The 14,105-nt window shown below is 48.2% G+C and overlaps 2 protein-coding genes and 1 long non-coding RNA gene across 6 annotated transcripts; 2 read left to right on the forward strand and 1 right to left on the reverse strand.

Annotated features, from left to right (window-relative positions):
* Nucleotides 1-17: 17 nt before the first annotated feature.
* LOC120832525 (C-1-tetrahydrofolate synthase, cytoplasmic) lies at nucleotides 18-10,930 on the reverse strand. 2 transcript variants are annotated; one of them, XM_040198872.2, is made up of 27 exons: nucleotides 10,885-10,930; nucleotides 7,615-7,699; nucleotides 7,408-7,467; nucleotides 7,257-7,310; nucleotides 6,927-7,063; nucleotides 6,647-6,747; nucleotides 6,400-6,536; nucleotides 6,125-6,236; nucleotides 5,899-6,026; nucleotides 5,675-5,772; nucleotides 5,411-5,584; nucleotides 5,141-5,277; nucleotides 4,981-5,027; nucleotides 4,787-4,894; nucleotides 4,624-4,698; nucleotides 4,443-4,545; nucleotides 4,250-4,326; nucleotides 3,936-4,076; nucleotides 3,795-3,863; nucleotides 3,578-3,689; nucleotides 3,310-3,449; nucleotides 3,010-3,051; nucleotides 2,142-2,242; nucleotides 1,848-2,025; nucleotides 1,498-1,605; nucleotides 1,195-1,347; nucleotides 18-737 (listed from the first exon to the last, which is right to left on the reverse strand). In XM_040198872.2, exons 2-27 carry the CDS (start codon nucleotides 7,660-7,662, stop codon nucleotides 648-650), a joined length of 2,730 nt encoding a protein of 909 aa, XP_040054806.2. In that variant the 5' UTR covers nucleotides 7,663-7,699; nucleotides 10,885-10,930; the 3' UTR covers nucleotides 18-647. The 2 variants fall into 2 exon arrangements, with proteins under 2 accessions (XP_040054806.2, XP_040054805.2); XM_040198871.2 differs by lacking the exon at nucleotides 10,885-10,930 and adding an exon at nucleotides 9,365-9,542.
* LOC144388397 (uncharacterized) lies at nucleotides 916-2,940 on the forward strand. Its single transcript, XR_013452766.1, has 3 exons — nucleotides 916-1,023; nucleotides 1,105-1,308; nucleotides 2,390-2,940. It is a non-coding gene; the product is annotated as an uncharacterized LOC144388397 (long non-coding RNA).
* A 147-nt stretch (nucleotides 10,931-11,077) lies between the features above and the next one.
* dorip1 (dopamine receptor interacting protein 1) lies at nucleotides 11,078-14,085 on the forward strand. 3 transcript variants are annotated; one of them, XM_040198961.2, is made up of 5 exons: nucleotides 11,078-11,452; nucleotides 11,650-12,174; nucleotides 12,435-12,524; nucleotides 12,621-12,772; nucleotides 13,126-14,085. In XM_040198961.2, exons 1-5 carry the CDS (start codon nucleotides 11,367-11,369, stop codon nucleotides 13,134-13,136), a joined length of 864 nt encoding a protein of 287 aa, XP_040054895.1. In that variant the 5' UTR covers nucleotides 11,078-11,366; the 3' UTR covers nucleotides 13,137-14,085. The 3 variants fall into 3 exon arrangements, with proteins under 3 accessions (XP_040054895.1, XP_040054893.1, XP_077945582.1); XM_040198959.2 differs by having other exon boundaries at nucleotides 12,621-12,755; XM_078089456.1 differs by lacking the exon at nucleotides 12,435-12,524 and having other exon boundaries at nucleotides 11,099-11,452; nucleotides 12,621-12,755.
* The last annotated feature ends 20 nt before the right edge of the window (nucleotides 14,086-14,105 follow it).

Raw genomic sequence — 14,105 nt, forward strand, 5'->3', positions numbered from 1 at the left:
ACAACAACAACAAAGTGTTTAGTATGCAATCTTTCCATTAAGGCCTTTTATTTGATCTTTTCTGATCTCCAAACTTACAAGTTCATGGTTTATCCAACAATGTTAGAAATATTAGAACACATGACAGTTGCAACAGGACATCTCAAAAAAAACTCAGATTGTATAAGAAAGACAGTGATGCAGTGCACAAAAAAAACATACACAAGTTAACACAAAAACTCAGATCTGCCATATTAGAATCTTTTTAGGGTTCTTCAGTGGCTTATTATTGTAATTGAGGTACAGTGAACAATGTAACGGAGAGAACGGTCAACAGCATACTGCCTTCTTTCATGTCCAAGTCTGTTAGTAAAAACATTAAATTAATCAAGTTTCTTGATTTTTACAATCACATGGGGAAAACAAACCAACTTCCAGATGTCAGAGTGAAAAGCATTGAACAAATCAAGGTCATGGTGTTCCCGGTTAATAGTGCACCACATTTCATAAAGGCTCAGTGGTGGGAGGGGGCGGGGCGTTGGGTCAATACAGCATGCCTGCGTGTGTGTGTGTGTGTGTGTTGGGGGAGGGAGGGGTCAACAAAGGAATAGACATTCACACAAATCAGCCATTAACGGGCCACTCGGGTTTGTACGTCTATAACGGCTTCAGAAGAGACCGTTGACCTGCTCAGTCTCCGGGTCCAGGTCGATGTCGTAGAAACACGGCCTGGTGGGCAGACCGGGGATCGTGGGCATCTAGCAGGAACAGCAAGAGAAAAACAGGTTGTTGTTTTTTTTACCATTTTTAAAAAAATGGTGCAAGTGAACACCCAAACTGCCTTCTTCAAGTAAACAGGGGAGTTGCTCAACGATGGGCCTCAACATGCAGGTTTGAAGCTTAGGCTTCAATTTAAGAAAAGGGGACGTTCCCGTGCAGCCATGTTATAAAGAATGAATTCAGCCATTTGCTTTCAGTGGGAGAATAATGTCTGAATGCCGCTTTGCACAAACCGATCACAGCAGCCTGTGAGGCAGACGACGGGTGACGTCATGCATTCGTTATTTCAGTGCTTAAGCCGCACTTTGAATTCACCCTAACGTACAATTATGCTTTCTAAGACAGACTGCTGAATGCAGAACATCCAGTTACACTGTCCTAGAGCAGTTGGGAGCCCCTCCCAGGCGTGAACCCGCTGCACGTTTGAAAGCTTACCGTGCCGACCAGTGGGAACAAAAACCCGGAGCCCACACTGGCACGGATGTCTCTGATGGGCAGGACGAACCCCGTGGGCACACCCTTCTTGTCGGCCTCATGGGAGAGCGACAGGTGAGTCTTTGCCATGCAGATCGGCAGCTTGCTGAACCCCTGGGGAGGAGGGAGGGGGGGTGGCAAGGGAGAAGGTGGCAGACAGGAAATGTATTAGATGGTTTACTAAGGAATCATTCTTTAATCAGTTGTGAAGATTTCCACCGGAAGCATCTGCCCCAAAAAATAAATAAATAAATGGATTCTGACCTGTTTGGTGTAGAGCTCCACCTTGTGTTGAGCCTCGGGGAGAAGCTCAATGTCATCCGCCCCGTAAATCTTCTGGGCGATTATTCGAATCTTATCAGCGATAGGGAGCTAGATAGGAATTAGAAATAATAATAAAATGGGTATGTCGGCCCAATAAGGCAAACCAGAGAAAAGTAGCATTCCGTACATTTTTGCATGCATGTACAAAAATCTCTCAGTGAATAAAAACATTTCTCCAAGAACAACGTTTTCAACCCTCTTAACAGTCAACTTAAATATAATAACAGTCACGTTTTCTGGCAAATTCCTAAAGCTCCTGGTGAAAAAACAGGAAACGAGATAAGCCGCACCTCCAGGTCGTAGAGGAACTTGAACTGGCTGGGGGCCTCAGAGGCCCTCTGCACGGCCTGGCCCAGGGCCACGGCCCCGGCTCCGCCTTCGGCCCAGTGGGAGCAGTGCACGGCGTCGAAGGCCCCGGCGGCTTTGGCCACGCGGCAGACCAGGTCGAGCTCCGCCTCGGTGTCCGTCCTGCGGGGACGGGTCCGGGCGACATTCAGAGACACACTCGATATCTGTGACACGGCGCGTCCCAATTTGGATCATTTTGGCCCGCCGCCGCGTCGCCGTCGTCTCCCCTCACTTACTTGAAAGCGTTAACAGCCACGACCACCGGCACGCCGAAGTGCTGCGCGTTCTCTATCTGCTTCCTCATGTTGCTGCAGCCCTTCTCCAGCAGCTCAAGGTTCTACGTGCGGAGCGAGAACAATTTGCTTAAGAGAAGAAAGTAAAGAGCGGCAGTACTGTTTTAATGTAGATGCTCATATTGTGTTTACTTTGTACTCCAACATGTACAACATTTTTTTTTTTTTTTTTGTGCTTTCGCCCCTATCAGGTCTCCGTAGATTGTGGTTCCTTCGGGACCCTGGTCCTGACACCTACCGTGGCCATGCTGACGCCTGCTGCTGCCATCATCATCATCATCATTTTTTTAGATATTAATCATATTACTTTACTCATAAACCGACATTACCCTCTCCTAAAATCTCTGTGCTCTCCCTCCCCACAGGAGTCTGTGGATGGTGGTTCTATCTGATGGTGGTTGCCCCTGCAGTGGTCCTGCTGTGCGCCTGGCTTACTACTCACAATTACTTGAATCATTTCTGTCATAGGAAGTGCATGTATTATACATTGTTCATTCTGTACACATGGCATCCATTGTAGTCTGTCCATCCCGGGAGTGGGATCCCTCCTCTGACGTTCTCGCTAAGGTTTCTTCCCTTTTTTCCCTCTTGTAAGGGTTTTTTCATTTTTTGGGGAGTTTTTCCTGTGCCGATGGTGGGTTTCGGGGCAGAGGATGTTGTATGTGTACAGACTGTAAAGCCCTCTGAGGCAAATTTGTAATTTGCGATTCTGGGCTATACAAAATAAAATGACTTGACTTGACATGCTGGTCTGCCCTCTATTGACAGAGTAAGTAATAACAACACACAATCAGGACCACTTATTGATTACCTCCTCGATGTATTCTTTCGGCAGCGGCATCCCAGCTGTGACCTGAACAAGAGACGAGTCAAACATTTAATTAATTCGAATAATTCAACAATTTCATACAAAAGGCGCTGGGGGAAAAAATCAAGTTCAGTTCATCAATTGTATTCACACATTTGTGATTTGTTTATTGAATCAGAGAAAATGCTATATAAATATATAGTTATCCACATTTGAAATGACCTATATTCAGTTTTTTTCCATTGAAAAACACAATGCTGACCAAGTCATTAGGATTACGGAGGGGAACTCAAGCAAACTCACCGTTTGTCCTCCTCCGTGCATCTTCAGCGCTCGAACCGTGGCCACCAGCACCACCACGTGGGGCCTGAGGCCTGAGTACCGGCACTTGATGTTGAAGAACTTCTCCATGCCGATGTCGGCACCAAAGCCGGCCTCCGTCACTGTCACGGAGAAGTGAGAAAGGGTTGCGAGACAGAACGGTAACCGACTCACAGCTGCCGTGTGGTCAAGTCATACGACATTTGTCACTCAAGTCACTTGTGCGAACCAACTCCTCAGCTCCACCTACCCACAAAGCCCTCGGGTCCAACCAGCTTCAAAGCGATTTTATCCGCCAGGATGGAGGAGTTGCCGTGGGCGATGTTGGCGAACGGGCCGGCGTGGACAAACACAGGCGTTCCCTGTGGACACAAGACCCACAAGCGAAGGTCAACACAACATTTCCTGGCTGACGGAGAGCTTCTCGTTGGAACGGATTCAGGTTAGCGTGTTATTTCTAAACCCACCTCCAAGGTCTGCATCAGGTTTGGCTTGATGGCATCTCTCATCAGCACAGCTAGAGCACCGCTCACGCCCTACAGAGAAGAAAGGGCGGTAAGTCATAGGAACCCGAGTCGCCGTGGCGACGGCGGCTCCAGACCACTGACCAGGTCCTCGGTGGTGATGGGCACTCCGCCGCGGCTGGTGGCCACCACCATCCTGGCCAGACGCTGGCGCATGTCCTCCAGGCTGCTGGTGAGGGCGAGCACCGCCATGATCTCACTGGCCACCGTGATGTCAAACTGGGCCTGGAAGACAGAGTCCCCCGATTACCAAAAGCAATGCAGCAAACTGGGCTCGGTGAGGGTAACACATCATATTAGTATGAAATACACATCACCTCATGGTTACATATGTATTATACACAGCCGTTGTTTTCTCATTATAGTAACAAACTTGCACGCGATCATTCTCCCTTTACCTCTCTCGTGTGGCCCTTTTCAGTGGGCGACTGGCCGATCGTGATCTTCCTCAGGAATCGATCGTTGGTATCCAACACTAGGAGGTCAATGATGGTCAGAGATCAATGCACTCGCTGACAAACCGAAGATTTAAAAAGAGGCAGAAAAGCGCAGCAGTCGTCTGGGTTTAAAGGACGTCGTGGGTGTTCACACCTCTCTGCCAGGTGACGGAGCTCGGATCCATGTCCAGGCGGGCGAAGCGGGTGATCTCTTCCTCCGTCAGTGTGGAGGGGTCAGTCTTCTCTATGCCCAGTTTCTAAACAAAAGAAACTGGAATGTAATTCAATTTGCAGCGCAAGAGTAGAGACTGCAAGTCTGCGCTGCGGTCACTGACTTTCAGTCTGTTGGTCTGGACGGGGGAGAACTTCCTCTCTCCTCCAATGAGCGGCACCAAGCGGTTATACAGAGCCTGACGACACAGGATGAGGGTCAAAATCCATCGTGCCATTTTCTTTCAATTTTTTTTTCAACAGCACCGACTAATTCGTAGCACCCACTTTGTCGGATTGGGTCGACTCGTGGAACATGCGAGCGTCGACGGCAGCGGCCACCAAGTTGTTGGCGGCCGTGATGGCGTGAATGTCCCCGGTGAGATGGAGGTTGAACTAAAGTGAACGGACGGGTGGATTAAAAGCGGCTTCTTCACAGTGCAATTTTAGCAGCCTGCTTTTCTAACGTGTCACGGTTGTACCTCTTCCATGGGAATGACTTGAGAATATCCGCCTCCTGCAGCGCCGCCTGTAGGCAGAAACCACGATACCAAATACATGAACACACACACACACACACACTGAGTAGGACTCAAGACAGCATGTGCCACCAAAAAGAAGAAGAAAAAAAAAAAAAATCACCTTTAATGCCGAAGGTGGGACCCTGAGAAGGCTGTCGGACACAAGCAAACACATTGAGCTTCATTTGGGCTCCGAGGGCCTGGACCAGGCCGATTGTGGTGGTGCTTTTTCCTTCACCCAGGGGGGTGGGTGTAATACTGCAGACAAAAAAACAAAACAAAAAAAAACACGGCATGGAACATACCCGTCAGCAAATTAGCAGATGATCATTGCAAAGGCTGCTGCTGCACAGCAGTACAGTGACGTGGAGGAAGATGAAGAGCTGAATACCCAGTGACCACCACATATTTGCCGTCTGGTTGGGCCTGCAGCCGTTTGATGATGCTCAGCTGGACCTTGGCCTTTGTTTTGCCGTAGAGCTCCACCTCGTCAGACAGAAGGCCCACCTCTCTGGCTAGACAGTCGATGGGCTTCGGCACGCAGGAGCGAGAAATCACAATGTCGCTGTTCGGAGCGGGAAAGACGGCGCGAGTTAAACAAACCCTGCTCGCGGGTGGATTCGTGAACGGAACGACGGGAGATGAGGGGACAAACCTTGGGACGGGCTTCTGGAGGTTGAGTTTGGTGTAAGAAATGTTCCACTTCCCTGGTTGGTGGCTCTCCAGGAAACGTTTTGCACTCAGCACCGTGTTCTACACACACACACACACACACACACACACACACACACACACACACACACACAGTCGTTCTATCAACTTCTAGTCTACCGAAACGTGAGAGTTTGGTTGAGGATTCAATCTGCAGAGGCACCTTACCGACATCAGCATGGCCACAGTCATGGGTCCCACCCCGCCGGGCACAGGGGTGATGAAGCCAGCCTGGTCCTTGGCTGAGGCGTAGTCGACGTCGCCCACCACCCGCTTACCATTCGCTTTAGTCTCATCTGGAAAACCGAAAGGGACAAAAAAAAAAAACTCAGACTTGCACCAATTGGCGAGTTACCACCGCAGTGCCCCGACTAGTGCGGAATGAAAAGGCCACCTGGGATGTGGTTGATGCCACAGTCGATGACAACGGCCCCCTTCTTGATCCACTCTCCTTTCACCATCTCCGCTTTCCCGATGCCGACAACCAGTATGTCCGCTTTGCTCACCTGGTCACGAATGAAAGAATAGCGGGAGAGCTCATGGACATTTCCTAAGACATGACGTTACGGTGTTCTACCACACGATTGCAGCAGAGATCTGCGACTCGCTGCGTGTCATCACCACGAGGCGGTTAGGGAGAGGGGGGGGTGGGGGGGGGCGCGTTGCTACCTCTCCGGGGAGATCCACGGTCTTGGAGTGGCAGGTGGTGACGGTGGCGTTGTTCCACAGCAGCAGGTCGTGCATCGGCGCGCCCACGATCTTACTACGGCCGATCACCACGGCTTTCTTCCCCGCCACAGACACACCTGCAGAGAAGTGATCCGTCCGTTGGTTAATTATGGCCTCATCTAATTATTTTGCTTTAGATGGGAAAGGTGTGTGTGTGTGTGTGGGGGGGGGGGGGGGGAAGACTTACCGGTCTGTCTGATCAACTCCATGCAGCCGTTTGGTGTGCAGGGGATGAAGCAGTCGCCCAGGTCCCCGCGAGACAGCTTCCCTGCATTGACGCTGGTCAGCCTAGAAAACGGTCACGACACCCAGAACATCGCAAATTGAAGCTCCTCAAACACTAAAATGATTCAAGAGATTTGTTTTGAACCAGAATCAAAAAGGGCAGCAAACAAACACAAATAAAGCAGAGCGTAAAAAAAAAAAAAAAGGAGCCCCCTGATCTTTTGATTTCCGTCTGCACCCACCCGTCCACATCCTTCTCCGGCGCCACGGCGTTGGTGACCTTCTCCGTGTCGATCTTATGGATTGAGTCCAAGGGCAGCTGCACGATGAGGCCGTGGACGGACGAGTTCTCATTCACCTCTGTGATGCTGTGAAGAACCTGTGGACAGACAGACAGACACAAAGCCTTTAGACTTTTAGCTACTTTCAGTGTGACATTTGCCAGGTTTTACCTCAGAATCCCCGTTTCGAACCACAAACTTTACCCCGATCTGACTGTGCTGGTTTAAGAACATCAACGCTGCGTGTGTGCGTAACGGAAAGCTACACAAACACTTTGTGTCCATTCTCACCTCCTCCTCCGTCGCGGTCTCGGGAAGTCTTACATGTGTGGCATTTATTCCAATCTGTACAGAAAGAAAAAACGCATCGAGCCGGTGAGGATCCCAGTCGTAACACAGCGGCACTGAGGTGAACCAACTGCAGGTAAATATCTTTCTTCACCTCTGCTGCTGCCTTCAACTTCATGCTGATGTACAGATTCGAATCATCCCGGTCTCCAACCTGCAAAGGACACGTAGAGTTTACGCTCCACGGCAGGGACACGCGATGACACACGTGAGACGGTGCGTGACCTCCTCCAGGGGAAGGTCACGAGGAAGCACGTGGCCCACAACGTGCTCCTCCAGCTTCTTCCAGTCCCGCCCTCACCTGTAAAACCACGAGACCGGGTGTGAAGTTTGGGTCCTGAAGCTTCATCTGCTCCACGTCCGTCTTGAGACGCTCCCTCACCTGCCTGAGAACACGAGACCACAGGATAAAACACAACCGGGTTTTTAAAAGCTCTTTGCAGCGAGAGGTGAAAGGGAAAGGGACGGGTACATCACATCACATCCGGCATTCTCATCGGGGGGGATATGGAAAGAATTTCCCTAAACTGTTAAGCTCCACAGTCAACGCTCAGGATCACAGAGTCAGCTTAGGTGAAATCATAATCTTATCTTTCGATTAATGATTTGAAGTTTTATCTGTCCCCTTAAATCGTACTATTGTAGGTTAGTCAACTCCGCTAAACAAAGACAGGACAGGGGGGGGACACAAAGGACTTTTGCTCGCAGCAAACAAAATCTATTTTAAGATCAAGTTGTCTGTCTACAGAGATCGACCCTGGCTGCAATAAATCAAACAACCAATTCAGCTTCATTGATCTTGTACAGTTTTACTTAAAAAGCTCTACAATTATATTTAAATATCTCAGACCTGGATTGAGACATGAACAGACCATGTGACTACTATTGATTGTGGATGCATTACACAATAGAGTGACAGCTTGTTTAACTACCTTTTGAAATAACTTGTGTGTTTTCGCCCCAGTGAACCTACAAAATGAGTGTTTTAAATTCCAGAAGATTGATCCAGAAGTTTTGTCCAAATATCCATCATGCTCTTATAGGCTTATTAACCCAAATCCCTGAATTACCGTTGTTTAAAGGAGGAGCCATTTCAATGACAACAACATCTCGAGAAGGAAGGGAATGACAAAATACATATTTCAATGATCATGATGCAAATAATGTAAAAAAAAAATAGATCTACTTGGTGTTTTGGGTTGAATATTTTACTAAACAACCGTCACAATGCGGCTTATTATCTACTCACAAAAAGGAGGGCAGATAAACTGAAGACTATCAGTAAAATCATCATTCACAGACAGAACTGTCGACACAAAACCTCTGAGCAGATCTGCAAATAAACTAATCTAGAATGAGTTGTGTGAAGGGCAGTTAACAGGAGGCAGCATGCAGCGAGTCTTGCAGCATGTCTTGTGACAAGCACATGCATCTAAATTAGAGGTCTTGGGCTCATTGATTTCGAGTCGTCCAAACGTCGCACTAACATCACAAACCGATTTGCAGCCTCGGTGTTTTGGTTCACATGGACCAATGGGGCAAAGATCATAATCATCCGCTTACATAATGCTGCGGGCATTTGCAGCCATTGCGGATTATCCCGGATCAGAATGTGGCACAAGTCGGTGCATCTTGTGACAACACGTTAAATATAAATGTACACAATTGTCAGAAAACGCTCCATGCAACGTGAGAGAGAAGGAGAGTCCACTGCGACTTATCGTCGCGTAACTATGATGTAATACAAATAAGTGCCGGCAACACCACACGTCCTTCACGTGGAGCGCATGATGGGCAACGCATTCATAGAATTTAAATAAACGGCCAAGTTAAGAAATACGTTTGGCGGAGTATGACGTTGCGTGAACTATCACGTAACGTGACGTACGTTGTCAACGATAAATGTGGCTTTAGTTATCAAGTAACCGTTAACTCGGAGGGCTGCTTAGCTGACTCGTTAGCCAGAGCACGCTCCCTCCGAGCGGATTTACACCGCACGTTATTCGACTGTACATTCATAAAAAATATGGATAAGAAAATATGACACTTACGCTGAAACTTCCTTCCCGGATATGATTTGCGCAGACATATTTAGGGCTTTGTAGTCCGTGCTCAAAGGTTCTGGTGTCTCCTGCACACGTTGACCAAGACAAGACAGGAATAGCGCGCGGAGGGTCGCGAACAACTCAAGTTTGTACAAAAGGTGGTGACGCACGCCATAGATATATATAAAAGCTAGATGTCACACGGCGGATTCTAGAACGGTTGCACGTGGCGGCCATCTTGCTACAGGCAGCTTGCTCACCCATAACATTGTGTTGGTAGTGGTACATGCACTTTTTAAATAACCATAACTTGCTCAATTTTAAACCGATTTTTAAACTGTTTGGTTTGTCATAAACGTCAGGGATGTGTTTATCATACTTATGCATATTTATGTTATGTTCTAAAAAATAGAACAATGTTCTGAAATAGGTACGAGATTTCCCTTTACAAATATACATATATGTATTTATGACACTGCATATTTATGAATAATTATAACCATAGGTTTCCATTTGAAAATAACATTAAACCGAACAGATAGGTGCAATGAATACACACATGCACAAGGTAGTTATGTGATTTATCCATCCATCCATCTGCAAACCGCTTATCCTGCACACAGGGTTGCATGGGGGCTGGAGTCCGGCAACGCGGACGAGACATCTAGTCTTTATATATATATCTATGGGCTCCGTTCTCAAACGCAACGCTGCCGCGGAAAATCAGCCTGTTGACTTTTAGAATTCTTCTTTTTTTTTGCTTTAACGGCAGTCGGCACCTATCTTATTGGTGCATTACCGCCACCTTCTGTACCGGAGTGTGGATCAGACAAGAGTCTTTCTCCCAAAATACCCCTTCCTCCCCAAAAAGTAAAATCAATAAAATAATAATTAAAAACATATATATCTCAATTAAATTAATAAATCACCTTTGTACCACATCCCGCATTTCCATCATATCCGATCATACCCCTGTGCTCTTTAGGAAGGCTAACAGTATTCCACCCTGTGCTCTCTCACCCACAGTCAGTCTGTCGTGTGCTTTCTGATTCCCTCAGCTGATTCCTCCTCTTTGCATCCCAAAACGATGTGCAGACTCCTCCTCTCCAAATCCTTCACACAACCCCGTCTGGTGTTTTTAACCTTATTGTCATATTTGTCTCTTCTCTCCTGTTTCTACCCTTGTGACTTTGACCCTCAAATATTCTATCCAGTACATTCTTTCCACCAATTCCCAGTTTATGCACCTCAATTAGAAAGCATGAATGTCAAAAAACACTGCCATGACTGACTGCCTGAGCCCTTCGAATTGCATTCTCTAGCAGTATTACTGAGTCCATGGTGTTCCTTCCTAAATCCACTCTCAGACCACTTGCCGTTGTTCCATTACTTTACAGATGTTGGATGTTAGCGCTGCTGGGTTTTCATGTGCTCGGTGACTTCCTTTCCTCCCATACTCTGTTATAAAGTCCCAGCAGCTTCAATTGAGCTACTTTTCCAAAATTTTTTAGCATAATGTAGCATACCTGGTCTTCCCCCGGTGATGTGGGTCTTGCTCTGTTCATCTTTCAGGAATTGGTTCTGGGGGGGGTGGGGGTGTGGCTTGCATCGGCGCGGCTACTAACAAACTGTCAACTTTGACGACCAATCGCAAAGCTATTGTAACACAGTACTAGGACCACCTGACCAGTAACATTCCCAGCTAGGCCGCGTCATCCCGGGCAGTGGGCGGGACTTCAAAGGGTGACGTTACGCTGGCGACCAGCAGTGGGCAGCACCACAGTTGCACACCACTTAAATCATCCATCAAGAATAAGAGAAGAAAAAGACGGCAGTGTTTATGTTGGCCCAACTCGATGTTTGACCCAGTTTGTTTTGATCCTTCTCCGGGGCGTCACCGGTCGGACAATCACCATAATGTTCTAGACAATACTACACTTGACTAACGTTAGAAATCTGATCCCCCGGCTTTGAGTCCGACGTAAGTCATGAAGAAATACAGGGAGCGATGGAGAGCAGATTCTGTGTTTTGAGGGACACCGAAGACTTCCGCGCGCTAATTTCACACACCGAGAACAATCTCCACTTCGAAAGGTAAATCAACAGGAGCTGCTAACGTGTTAAGCTAGCGGGCTTCTGGGGGGCTACGTCTATTCCCCGGAGGACAACGGGACGTTGCTTGTCTTTGCGTGACTTGAGTTGTTATTGCCAGCGCACGTCACGTCTGTTTGCCCCGCCCCCATCACCACCACTCCCCCCACTCCGCTAACTCCCAACGCGTGTGTCTCTAGGTCAAAGACGCTGTTCGAAGAGATCCGTGCCTCCATCAACAACAACGAGGAAGAGGACCGCTCCTTCTGGAGGCCCGTGCTGCCTTGGGGGGGCGTGTTCACCATCAGGGCGGGACGGAAGGCCGTCTCGTGCACCCCGCTGTACGTCAAGATCAACCTAAAAAACACGTGCACCATCGACGGCTTCCTGGTGATCCTGTACGTGATCCTGCGGGACAACCGGGGCTTCCCCGGGGAGCTGGCCGTCTTCCTGGGGAAGCACTTCGTGGAGTACTTCCTCCGCCTGATGGACTCCTGCGACTACACCACCGTGAAGATGCTGTGGATCTGGGACCGGATGTCCAGGAGACAGTACCGCTCCGAGATACGCAAGGCGGCGCTGGAGATCGACCTGTTCGGCAACGAGCACGATAATTTCACGGAGAACCTGGAGAACCTCATGTCCACCATGCAGGAGAGCCTGTGCACCAGCTGCAGCTGCCCGGCCCGCTTCCGGGAGTTCATCAGCACCACCATCGACATCAGGTAACCGCAGGGTGGCGTTACGCATCCTGGTGTTACCATGGGAACCTGATGCAACTATACGCAGAGGCTCCAAAGCGCCAGGACTTTAGATACCGGCTTCTGTCTTCATCTAGCGATAGTAGAGCTCCATCCCTGAATGGGTTTTTTACGCGGCCCACTTGACGTGCCATTTGTGTGCATTGAATCAAAGTTGTCGCTGTGAGCGGTGTTTTCCTCTCAGGCCGGTGCTCGTTTACGGTGTGTGCACTTATTCCCTCCAGCCCGCCTCACGAGCTGCCTCTCAGAGACCCCGTCCAGTCGGCCGCGGACGAGTTCTCCTGCCCCAAACTCCTCCTCTGCTCAGAGCTGGGGTGAGACACATGCAGGGAGTTCCGCCTCCCTCTGTTCCCCCGTTCGGTCTTTGTTCACTTTTACTGAACGGCTCATCTTCTTTTGTTTTCTTTCAGGTGTGATGGTCTCAGGGAGATCTCTCAGAGGGCTTTCTGCCACGGACCCCCGCCCTTTGTCATCCTCAACATGCAGCAGTGGAAGTCAGAGGAGCTGTCCTATGTCCCCTACCATCTGGCTCTCTGCCAGCACAGGTGTGGAGGTTCCCACAGTGCGTCTCTATCGACTTGGTGTGCATTTAAAGTTGTGCCGTGCTTCTGGAACGCTGTTTACAATATAAATAAATAAAAGACACAACCGGCCCGATTTTACCCACATTGGCAAACAAAAGGAGAGCTAATTTCTTTGATTACGCTATAAAATGAGCCAATCAAAAGCTCAAAGTGCCAAAATACTTGCGACAGATTTTGTACCTGCGAGATGATGAATGCAGGGAAAAAATGATACTTGTTCTACAACTCTCCTCACTCTCGGAAGAAAGATGAAAAGCTGTTTGAGCAATCATCAATGCCCTTATTTTGGAGATTATTAACAGCTCTTTTCTTTTTCTTTTTTGCTGCACAGGTACTTACTAGAGGGCGCCACACTCTTCAACAAGGAGGAGCACCACTACTCGGCGGCCTTCCAGATAGACGGCTGCTGGATGCACTACGACGGCCTGAGGAGCGACAACCTGATTCTGTTGCACAAGCCGCCGGAGCTCCTGCTGCTGTCCTCGCTGGTCTACATCCGCGCCTCCGACAAGTGAAACTCGTCCCCTCAGCGGAGCCATTCGCTCATCCACCCTTCCTTCCTACCAACGTGTTGTCGTGACCCCCCCCCATCGATTGCATCTCCATGTTGCTCTACATATCGCGTATTCATTTTTGTCATCTGCTGCGAGTGACGAATGCTCCACTTTGCCTGAATGCTTGCAGAGGGCTTACTGCACAAAACAGATTTTTTTGGGGAGCATACTTGGAATCCAAGAATGTAATGGGCTATAATAGTTCTGTACTAAATGAGCGGCCGGCGAGAAATGCACATCACGCAGTGAGCCGACACACAAGAGATTCTGACTGTAATTCAAACATCGTGGCTGTTGGATGGATTACACTCATTATTCCTTTAATTAAACTGGTGCTATCTCTAGACTGGCTGGAAACAACAGACGTCCACGTCGGGTTAACTTGATTTTTTTTCTAAGACGTTTGAATTGTAGGAAAGATTCAAATGAATGAAGATGAAAGTATGTTGTTTAAAGGAGGGATGTCATGAAAAAAAATCTTTTTCAGTGAGTGCACAAGTTTGTCCAAATTGCAAAACTTAATTCATAAAGCTTCCGATTTCTTTAATATAAAGTTCGAGGGCTGTCTGGAATATCTTGTTTTCATTTTGATTGCCTAAATAAGACTGCACACAATTGTTTTTAACCTCGGCTTGGTACCACAGTGCCTCTGCGAAGGATCATTTGAGAAAGCAGATCCTCTCCAGTGTAAATCTGGTTTTTACAATGCACAGTACAAATAAATATTTTGAAATATATTTGTATCGATTTATTTTGT

Source organism: Gasterosteus aculeatus, chromosome 15 (assembly GCF_964276395.1).
Source record: "Gasterosteus aculeatus chromosome 15, fGasAcu3.hap1.1, whole genome shotgun sequence".
Lineage (NCBI taxonomy): Eukaryota > Metazoa > Chordata > Actinopteri > Perciformes > Gasterosteidae > Gasterosteus > Gasterosteus aculeatus.

Bases quoted from the DNA above. Each gene is read 5' to 3' on its own strand.
- dorip1 (XM_040198959.2), top strand. From the start codon at position 11,367: ATGGAGAGCAGATTCTGTGTTTTGAGGGACACCGAAGACTTCCGCGCG. The intron at 11,453-11,649 runs GTAAATCAACAG...GTGTGTCTCTAG, and splicing joins AACAATCTCCACTTCGAAAG to GTCAAAGACGCTGTTCGAAG. The intron at 12,175-12,434 runs GTAACCGCAGGG...TATTCCCTCCAG, and splicing joins AGCACCACCATCGACATCAG to CCCGCCTCACGAGCTGCCTC.
- LOC120832525 (XM_040198871.2), bottom strand. From the start codon at position 9,402: ATGTCTGCGCAAATCATATCCGGGAAGGAAGTTTCAGC. The intron at 6,537-6,646 runs GTAAGTCTTCCC...ACTTCTCTGCAG, and splicing joins GGAGTTGATCAGACAGACCG to GTGTGTCTGTGGCGGGGAAG. The intron at 5,585-5,674 runs GTTTGTCCCCTC...CGCTCCGAACAG, and splicing joins CTCCAGAAGCCCGTCCCAAG to CGACATTGTGATTTCTCGCT.